At 33.7% G+C, this 11,398-nt stretch overlaps 1 protein-coding gene across 1 annotated transcript in view; it reads right to left on the bottom strand.

Annotated features, from left to right (window-relative positions):
- Window positions 1-3,327: 3,327 nt before the first annotated feature.
- Window positions 3,328-11,398, bottom strand: part of BMPR2 (bone morphogenetic protein receptor type 2) — a 210,823-nt gene continuing 202,752 nt past the window's right edge. The window contains exon 13 of the mRNA XM_046018542.1: window positions 3,328-10,744. Coding sequence (XP_045874498.1) covers window positions 10,494-10,744 — 251 coding nt within the window. The 3' untranslated portion in view covers window positions 3,328-10,493. The remainder of the gene's footprint in view (window positions 10,745-11,398) is intronic.

The raw sequence follows: 11,398 nt of genomic DNA, 5'->3' as shown, positions 1-11,398 counted from the left end.
CTCTAGGGTTGAGAAGTTAAGTAGGTTGAGGACAGGATGGGAGAAAGGAGCTCCAGGCAGGAGGACTCGAGCACTTCTTGGAAGATCACCCATCCACCATCGACACACCTTCCTCATTATCTTAGGCTATCTTTTTATTGCTATTGCTCTTTCTTTCTTTCTTTTTCTTTTTTTTTTTTTTTTGCTATTGCTCCTTTTAAGGCTGCTCTTGAAACTCATTTTTATAGCAAGCACCACCCCCAATGGCCTAGTATATTACTATGTGCAACAAGTTGGTATTAGACTCAACTCAAAGAGATAAAAGATAAAGAATGAAAGATAGGCACTCACTCAAAAAGATTAAAAAAAAGATAAAAATTGAACTTCTGTTTGACTTACCTAGAGAAGGCTCTGTTCTTGAAGCATTTCTACAGGTAATAGATGAAAGGTGTCTGCATATGTTTTTGGAACCAAAAACTGGAACACATGATGTCAAAATTGCTCTATTTTAAAAATCTATAAAGGCAATGAGCAGCATATTCTCTGAGATTTTTAATTTCTCTCATTCTTTTGCCATATTAGGACCGCGAAGTTACAATCTTTACCTCTACAGTGCTCATTTCAGTAGTTTGTTGGGTCCCACTGGTTCTCTTTAATCCTGACCCAACCTGCTGCTGCTGCTTCTCCATCATTGACTCAACCTTGTTTAAGGCGCTCATTCTCTCTTGCCAGTTCCACACTAGTTCCCATGTTTCTATATTCAGTTTCTTTCCTCTCAGTTGATTCTTTATATTACCAGCTGAGTTAAATTGAAAGTCCTCTGCTTAAATTCTTCCACTGACTTCCAGGATAAGTCCAAACTCTTTGCATAGCATACTAGCTCTTCTGTGATATGGTCCCAGCTGGGTCATCTGGGTTCTTCTGTGCCATTTCTCTTCGTAACTTTCACTTAGTATCCCAAACTCTATTCCAATCTAATATCCTCTTAGCCCCTCTGTAGGGCTTCATGGGTGCTATAACATCTGCTTAGAAGGCCCTGGCTCATCTCTTAATTAATTCTTACTCATATTTTAAGACAGTGAGGAAAGTTCTTTCAAAAGGAGAAATTATCTCTGATTCAGTAAGAGTGGATTAGATACCTTTGCCGTGTACTTCCATAATACACTGGACTTTCAATCTATCATAATACTTACAACCTGTACTATAATATTCTCCAAATCAACTATGAGCAACTTGAGGGTGGGGCTGTGTCTTTTATCTACTAGGGTACTTGTTACAAACAGGGTGTTCAGAAATTTTTTTGATGCGCCTCTGAAAAAGGAACTTACTGACCACAATGAAAACTGCATTTTATTTGCAGTTTCTCTCATGCCCTCACTCTAATCACTTTCCTTTCTAATCTATCCTGCATACCTGTCAGTCCAAACTTCTTTAAAAATTTCTGTCAAGGTCCTTCCTAGCTAAGATTTGGTCTCCTTATTAGCTACAACAGCAAGTCTAGACACCTGGGTCTGGTTTTCAAAAGATATTTGGATCTACTTCTTCTTTATTTCCAGTCCCTATTCTTCCTTATCTCTTTCTGGTCACTTCAAATTTCCTGCCTTCATCTTTCCTATTGAAACTCCACCTATTCTTTCAAGACTCTGCTCAATAATCATTTCCTCACTAAAGTCTTCTTTGGCTCTTCAAACACATATTGAACATGTAGTTTACCACTAATTTGGGCACTTACATGTCATCTTGTTTGGATGTAACTATTTCTTCTTAGGCCTTTTCTCCTCCACAAGGTGGTTTAAGTTCCTGGGGGGCAGGAATAATACCATACTTTTTGGATCTCTCAGTATAGTAATAGTGATTCAATTTCAAAAAAATGAGTAACAATACAGTATAACAATAAAATGAAAGCTGCCCAAATATATAATTTAATTTGAAAAACACTACAAGATAAAGGGAAAATTCATTATTAGAATTAGAAAGATTAATCACTAGCTAAAGTTAGTCATTTGCAGAGGCTGTAAACTAAGAAGATGGATCAGATAGGTGTAGGTGTAAATGAAAATAATTTTACTTGTGAGAAGTTCTTATTAAAAGATTCAGTAGGTCATAATACATTTCCCCAGGCCATTATATTTTCTCTAAGGACATTTAGTTATCATCCTGAATATTACATAATGGGTCCTGTAGAGAATTGCAACCGTAGTCCATAACATTATATTGTTGAGGTAGGGCATGCAAATCAAAAGGGAAATGGTACCCCAAATCTATTATCCCTAAAATATTATTTAAGTGCCTACAAGAGTAGGCCATGCTTCTCCTAAAACAAATATTCCCTTGGCATCTACTTAAGACAGGTCTGACACTTTTTTTTCTATTGTTTATAAAATTTTAATTTTTAAAGTAATCTCTACATGGGGCTCAAACTCACCACAAGACCAAGGGTCACATGCTCTACCAACTGAGCCAGCCAGGCACCCCAGTCTAGCAGTCTTTTAAAACATGGTTATCCTGTGGATTTATACAGGATCTTACTCCAGGACACTTAGCTAATACAGTGAATTCATCTGGAGTCAAAACCAATATGGGGTCCCTGGGTGGCTCAGTCAGTTAAGTGTCTGCATTCGGCTTTGGTCGTGATTCCAGGGTTCTGGGGTCGAGTCCCTCATCAGGCTCCTTGCTCAGCGGTGAACCTGCTTTCTCCCCCGCCTGCTGGTCCCCTTGCTTGTGCTCTTGCTCTCTGACAGATAAAATCTTTAAAAAAATATATGATGCCTTCACAAACTCATATTACATTTTAAAAAGGGCTTTTAAAAACATGATCTAACTTAAAAGATTATTTGATGATGTTTAGTACAAACACACCAATGTTAGGCCAGTAGAGACAGTTGTTTTGGTACCTGCTAGCATTTCAGTAACAGCAAATTGCTTCATGTATGTTCCTGGCTATTCTTTTTACCGCTGGGCCATTTTTGCTTTTATTTTTGAATTTTCTTGCCATAAACAGAGATTTAAAACTGTTAGTTCAAAGCAAAATGGAAAATACACTGAATCCCATTTTACCAGTTCTGTGGCTTTGGACAAGATATTTAACTTCCCTGAACCAGTTTTTTAATTTTTAAAAAGGGGACAATGTGTATTTTATTTACTCTATGTATGTAGAATTAACTACCACAGTGCCTAGTATACAGGAAGTGTGCAACTATTATTCTAATGTTAGTTGATTTTTTAAAACTGTATCATATTGAGTAATGAGTATATTAAAACATTTACTATTCTGGTGTAAAACACCTAAAATTTCACACTAACAGTCATAATTTGGGGGGACCTAATAAAATCAAAAGATACAATTACTGTTGTCATTAATATGATCTTTAATAAATGGAATAATGCACCATTTTACAGCAAGCCTTTTTTAAACCTAAAGAACTGTCTTAAAATTTCCTTCTCCAATGTCTCTGTAGCAATACAATCTTTTTATTTAGGTTTATATATATCAAAGCATTTACTTACAATTATTCATAAAAAACTCTTTAGTGGCTTAATGTCAGCTTTCATAGTGGCATCCATAGATAATACAAAAGAAAAGTGATTTGCTTTATTTCATACTCACACTGATCCATCAAACACAACTTACACAGCATAGCAAGGTCTCAGACGGCTTTTACAAAAGCAAAATAACTGAAAGTAATTATTCATAAATTCATATGATATTCTATCTGTAATGTAAGAGCAAAACACACCAACAAAAGATACCCGTTAACAAGAAAGAGGGTTCTGAGGAATTGCCAATATTTTCAGCCTTTCTTATTCCAGAAAAGCATCCTCAGAAATGAATACTCTGTAGCTTATGTTTCTCCTGTCCACTCAGAAAAAGCATGGCAGCTACACATCTCCATGTTCCAGCTACTACAATACCCTAAGAGTTAGTGTACTTTACAATTATCCACGTGTCATTTGAAAAATTATCAACAGAAAATTAAGGATGATTCCAGCTTATACAAACACACAATATAATTGACGAGGCATACAAAAACTTTAAATAAATAAATGTGACGAGACAAAGAAAAGCCACAGAAGCCAAGCAATTCAATTTTAACCAGAACCTATCTTTGAATCGCATCTTTTAGTAATTTAGTTTTCTTACTATTAAGCTCCTTTAAAAATGTTTCCCTATCATACTTAAGAGGATTGGTAATAAGGTGGAGAGCCTGAGACAAGAGACTGGTTACAAATAACTTCACTGCTAGGATTTTAAATATACAGCGTATCAATTTGGAGCTTTGATTTGTCTGATTGAAGGAAAAATTCTATTTGGATATAACAAGGTGATAAATAGCTTACCATAGGTTACCTCCTCAAAACCATCCAAACTATTACTAAAGCTATAAACTCATTAATTCACTTTTAGAAGAGTTTTATAATGTTGAATTACCTCAAGAAAATTTTATCTCAGAGGAATAACTTTACTATGTTCTCCTATTAAAAAACAAAGCAAAATGAAATGATTTGTCCCATCATGTATAACCACTTACCCAAAGAAGAGAAATGGTTTTAAGATGGTGCTTCAACTCTAAGGCCTAAATAGGCTGCAACATGTAGCCAGTTAGTTGAGTCATTTCCCTCTCTTCAGTAACTACAGAACTGGGCAGGTTTTTATGATTAATGAAATCTGATGTTATGTCCATGTAAATTAAATCAAATCATAAGATGAAACATTAAATGAACTGTATGTGCAACAAACACTTTAAATATTCAACTGGACTAATTGCTTGTTTGTTACCAATTAGTTTCTCATGTGCAAAGGATGAAAAGGGCCCTGAGTTTTTAAGTAATTATGTCTATAGAATGACTCTAACACATGAAGATGTTTCTGAAATCTAAAAGTTAAAAAAAAAAAGGAAAAAACCTACATGTTGCCTTTTGAAACATTTTTAAAAAGTTGTAATTTAAAAAAATTCAATCATAATATGGATGCCCTAGCGACATGATTTATTTCTTAAGATTTCTTCTCTTAAACTTTAGAATCTGGGTTGCAAATTAAGTTAAAAAAAATGAATGTCACTACAATTAATAGTAACACTATGAACATCACATAATAACGTAATTGGAATTTTCAAAATATGATAGATTTATTTGGGGCATAATTCTAATACACAGCATTAAATCTTCTGAATTACTTACTTTCAAATGTATCAGCCATGAGATAAAATCCTGGATTTTTCTTTATATGCACAAACACTCAACTTTAACCAGCCACTTAAAAGTGAAATGAAAGTTGTTATAGTCCAGTCTATGTTGCAAAGTACTAAGTATTTCAAAAGTGGTCTGCAAAAATGTCCATAGATAATACCTGATTATTGTAAGGTTTTTGAAAGGTAATCTTGAATTTTGTGTTTAATATTTGATACAAGGAAAAATGTAGAACGTTGTGGCTCAATTGTAATGCTAAGCTTGCTGCAATATAGGTTAAAAATTTTAATGGCAAAATTATATACAATTCTGTATGCATGGCTTTTTAGTTATAACTAATGAGAATATAAAATTATAAAACTCCACAATTTAGTAGGAAATGTTAGATAATACAAAACTCAAATTAAGTGCTGATTTTCTGACAATCTGATGGTTGTATCCACTGTCAAACAATTCAGATGTTACTACATCTCAAATTCTCAATTCTATCCTACTGAACTATTATTTAAATGGGAGTAATGAATTCAAATATAATGTAAAATATAATTTCAGGTGTTCTTAAGCATGAATAGTTATTAAAATAGGGCTGAGAAGGAAATGCTAAGGGAACCAAAGCAGTTTTGTCTGAAGAACTGAGACTTAGATGTTAACTGAGAAGCTTGAAGCATAATGAAAAATAACAATACTGGAGAAGATGGCCAACTGCTTTTTTTTTTTTTAAACTGCTGGAGGAGACAAATGCACATAAAATGAAACAGGAGGGAAGCAGAATAGACATGAAGAAAACTTTCCTGACACAGAAGATTGCAACTCAGATAACCAAGGGATACAGTAAGTCAGACACAAACTAAAAGGCAGTTGAAGGAAAGTAATGGGTAGGTGCACCAGAGCACCCTGAGATTTCCTCTTTTCTTCTATACTAGTTTAATCTGAGAAGCTATAGAAAAGCCTTCTTTTGATAATAACATTTGTGTAACTAGCTTAAACAGTGATTTGCCAGATTTACTAAGTCAAGGAGTATATTTAAGAGTGGATCATGCAAGGTAGTTTTGGCTAACATTTGCATAGTTCAGAATCTACAAATTAAAATGCAATTTTATCTGCTGAGGAGTGAACTGACAGCAAAAGGCATATTTAGAAACATCTCAGTCTGAAAAAAACTCCTGGGGTGTGTGTGGGAGTGTTACACAGGTCTAGATAATCAACTAATATGTGTGTACAATTTCTAATAAGTTAGCTTGGAAGATAAAGTAATATATAAAACAATCTGTGAATAGTTATACAATAACCTCCACATAACTGGTAGTAAGCTCAACATAAATTTATAGAAGGCTGTTCAGGAATACAATGTAATCTCAAATTCTAGGAGCTAACTACCTCCAACGAAATATTCATTTCCATAAATATTGAAAAAAGAAACAAAAAAATTTATTGAAGTATTCTTCCATTTTAAATGACTTTGAGGATGGAAAGTTCAGCAAATAGCTGTGGCCTACCAGGTATTCTATTTGGCTTTAGATGCCAAACTTGAAAATATTTTAAATAAAAACACTTGCCAAATTTTGTGACAATTCCCACTGAAACACATACTTTATGAGTGCTCCTACCTTTCTTTAATTATTTTCACATTCAGAACCAATGTACATTTTCTGCAGTAAGTGGGTATGTGTAAGGAAGCTATTGAAACTGCTTTGTAAAAAAAGATACCTTTGTATCCTTTCTATGTCCTCCTCAATTAGCTCTTTGGATTAGCAAAATCTTCTCTAAGTCATTACAAGCAGAAATTTTCAAGATGGAGTCAAAGGATTGATGAAACTTAAAATCCATGTTAAATTAATTCCTCCAAGTCAAGTAAGGAATCAATTTAGGGAAAAGTCTTTGTTCTCATAAGCCACCTTCGCTTTTCCCTTATAATTTACTTTACCTTTCGTTCTACAATGCAAGAATATTAGGAGTAAAGAGAAGTGAAATAATATTAGGATTCATGATGGCAGATGTGGGATTGAATCTCATCTTGAATTAGTAATTATTTCTCAAGCAACAGCCAGCATAGACATGTCCACATGTCTTATGTTCGTCTAACTTTGAAAGTGATTAAGGTATCTGGTTTGGCCTATATACAAGCCACATTTGTGCTGGAGTGTAATGACTGAATTTCTTACAAAATGTCACTATATCACACATCCTGTCATAGAGTGTGTAGGCAGTGTGGTGTGGAAGAGAGAGATGTGGAGAGGCAAACCCAAGTTAAAATCTAGCTTTCTCTATTACTAGGATGTGGAACTTGGGCAAATGACTTAGCTTTTCTTTGCTTCAATTTCCTCAGTCTGTAAAGTGGAAATATTAACTATGCTCTTTAAACAGTTGCTATGAGGATTAAAAGAGTTGTGTATGTATATCCCAGCATTCAGTATATAACAAATTGTCAGTTACTGTTATTCAAATCCTGTGCCCTTTCATAACATTTTACACTGATATTGGTTTCTTTTCCCCAAATTATGAATTTAAAAAGGGGAACACTGTTAGGAATTATGATTAAATAATTTTTGTCTAAACCCAATTCAAATCAAGTTCTTTAAATAATCTAGTTCTGTCATACAGTTAGGATAGTTCAGGGAATTAATATTAGGATTTGATTACCTATTATGATGCTTTTAAGGTTGTAAAACTAGCAAAGTGAATTTTAGTATCTTTTTCATTAAATGGCCTTTATTTAAAGGATCCAAATGCTTTTCTACATGCAAAATATTGTGACAGCAGTTAATTATTAGCTTTAAGAAACATTATTAGATGAATAAGGTCAGCAAATATTTTAAGTAATTTTGCTTGCTTGTATATTACAGATTCTAAATTGGTCTGATGTACAATTTTTACTCTTCCTATTTTTTAAGGATCTACTAAAAAAACGAGGGAAAGAAAATTATTTGTTTTAAACATGCTTGCATGAAATAGGAAACTTAAAAGGATTCTTTTATTTTGGTATATTAATTCTTGAAAGCATTTTATTATTAAACATCAAAAAAAAAAAAAGATGCTGGAAAAATTACAACCAAGTAGCCTAAACACAAAGTAATGTAGGATAACTTCGGTCAGGAAAAGATCAGTTAGATCTCAAATGGTCATTTATCCTCCATTGGAGAAGGAATGCAATTTACTTTGATTCAAAGATATCCTACACGTGTTTGAAAATAATGAAATGCAGTTTAAAGACATTTAAAGGCATGAGAACCAAATGAAAATTTGGTGAGAAAGATATAAATAATGTGTTACATAGACAGAAGAATAATTATGCCAGAAGACTGAAAAATGTTAAGTATCGAATCAAGAGAAGGGCCAATAAAACATAAAAGGTGGATATCCTGGGCACTAAAAAAAATCACCTTAATTCTAAAAATTCAAAACTGTGTTCAGCCATCCATCAGCATAAATGTGAAGTGTTATAACAGCTAACTCATAGGATTATAATAGATGACAAAAAAGAGAAGCCTTATATAGTAAATTATAAATATCTTGGACAGCAAATTGGGAAACTTATGCTATCTTTAGCTAAATGATGAAGATAGAGGAATACAAGTGAGAAAACATTGTTCAGGAGATAAAAACCTAAAAGCAAGAATATGGGCATTTGTGTTTTTCTCTTAGCTTTTTACCTTTCAGAGAAATCTTAGAACTTAGTTAAATAACATCTATTAAGTACTCTGAGAATCTGGAAAAATTAAGTGAGATCATCACTGTTTGCAAATTGATAAAAAATAATTTGTGCTTATAAAAAAAGTCCCTTATTTGACATAAAGTGCTTTATTTAAAAAAAAACATGCTGAGGTTGTTGTTTAGAGATAACTATCAGTAAGGAAAGAAGCAAAGGAAGCTTTTAAAAAAACAATATGACTTGAAGGATACTTAATATGTTATCACTAAAAGGTATATTCTAATATAATGTAAATAATAAATGCTGCTCATATATCAAAGATCATATGAAAAGGTGGCAAAAAGACAAATTATGAAAATGGGATTAGTGAAGAAACAGTTTTGAAAAAAGAGAGGTAAGCCTCAGTCTGCTCAAAAATGATAGGTTTGGCAGCAATCTTTCCTTCCACAGGGATTTGGCATGCCAGATGAATGATTTTTCCACACAGTGTTTTAGGTCATGGGAAGAGGACTCATTTTCAGATAAAGTCACCAGGCATTGTGTGGGAAGAGAATAAAAAGTTACTACTGGTTCAAAACTATGAATTACTTTTGAAGTTATTTTAAATAGGAAATGTAATTTTATTTGAGTCAAAGACGGCCTATTCAGAGAATGAAGGCTATAACACTATATAGTCTTAACCATCTACCTACTTAAAAATTCCTTATAAGTATAGCTTTATAAGTTTTCTGATAAAAATGTGCTTCTTAAATAAATGAATATGGATCATGAACATACATATAAAAATAAAATAAAATGAAGAAAGGCTAATATTTGACTTCGTTTACTTTGTTCTATGCTCTCTTACGAACTTCCAAAAACCAGAACCAAATACGTTTATTAAAATGCCTGGAAAGAAACATTTAGGACTTGGAAGGTTAAAAGAAATGGCATTTCAAATTAGGTTTTGGTAGTTCCTTTTTTAGAGCCCTTTGAGACAATGTTTCTGCATTCTCCATAAGGAGAGAGAAAGCAAGAAAGCAGGTAGCTGCTCTCTCTTGTGCAAAAATCACTGCCATAGAACTGACCTGCCGAAAGTATAGGGGTTGGGGCAGAACAATGTATTTACTATGGAAGAATGTGTGCTCTGTTAGGAAGAGAGCTTACAAGAAAGCTTATTTGTGGACTATAGACTATTGCACGTTCAACAAAACACAAGAGAAAAGAATGTCCAACAGATAACATGTTCAGGAACAGTTCAACATATAAACTAGCTTGTGCCCAGAAATAAAACATGGATACCAGACACCACTGCAGTCAAACCTGTCTTAATTTGCTTCTGTTTTAATGACCTTTAGAAACTGGTCCAAACTGATTATCAGCAGTACATTGTTTTTGCTTTTTTTCTTAAAAAAATATTTTGAGACCACTTTTGATACACACACATATAATTCTGTGGTCATAACAGACAAATATAACTTTAATGAGACTAAACAAAAGTGCAAAACTTAAAAAAACAAAATTAAAAAATATGGAAGCATAAGCTAAATTTTTCTGCATAGCTGAAATCTATTTAAAGCAAGTCCTGTTTGCAGGGTGGGAGAGGGTACTGACAGGAAGATAAAGCAGTTTTTTAAAATGTCTTCTGCACGTTTAAATGATGCAAAAAATAATTTCACTCCATAGGCTTGAAAATATTTCACAGACAGTTCATTCCTATATCTTTAGAGACCATGGTTGTGGCAGTGCCTCCTTCTGCAAGGTAAACTGCGGTGCTGGATTTGGAATGAACTGCCCTGTCACTGCCATTGTTGTTGACCTCACAGTCCAGTGGTTCAGTGGAGATGACCCAAGTGGAGGGGCGCCACCGCTTAAGAGAATAGGGAGTTTTCACACGTTTCTTAATCTTTTCACCAGATCCTGATTTGCCATCTTGTGTTGACTCACCGACTGGAAATAAAAGGACAGGAAAATAAACTATATATAAAGAAACTATTAAATAGTAAGATATTAGGGTTGTAACTCAAGAACAGATCAAACTAACATCTGCAGGAGGTATTAATAGACATTACTTGAAATTCATGCTGCCAGGCAATTATTTTCTAGGCAAACCTTAACCGACTTATTCTGAGACTCTTTAAGCCCAATCGTGTTCATAACTGGTTGGATTATTCTATTGGGCAAGCAAAAACAGAGGAGAAAACCGGAAGTTCTCAATATCCTCAAACTGTACTCTCAAATCCTTTGCTTGTTGGTAGTGTTCCTAACTTGGCAAAATGCATTTAATCATTCTACTTAATGTTCAAAGCAGATCAAGTTTTAAAGGTACATGGCATATAATATTTTCAGAAGAATGATATAAATACTATAGTATTAATTTTCTAGTAATTTCCCCTTCCCACAACTGACAAGACATTTTATTGCTATGGAGTCCTGCTATAGAGTGTATCAATTGGTCTATAATACAAGCCACTCAAACAAGGGGATAGATTCTACTGATTTTTTTCTTTAAGTAAACTCAAGGCCCACAGGGAGCTCGAACTCATACGCCAAGATCAAGTTGCATGCTTCACTGACTGAGCCAGCCAGGTACCCCCTACAGAT

Source organism: Meles meles, chromosome 9 (assembly GCF_922984935.1).
Source record: "Meles meles chromosome 9, mMelMel3.1 paternal haplotype, whole genome shotgun sequence".
NCBI lineage: Eukaryota > Metazoa > Chordata > Mammalia > Carnivora > Mustelidae > Meles > Meles meles.
The sequence above is the reverse complement of the archived record's forward strand: the minus strand, read 5'-3'. Positions and strand labels throughout refer to the sequence as shown.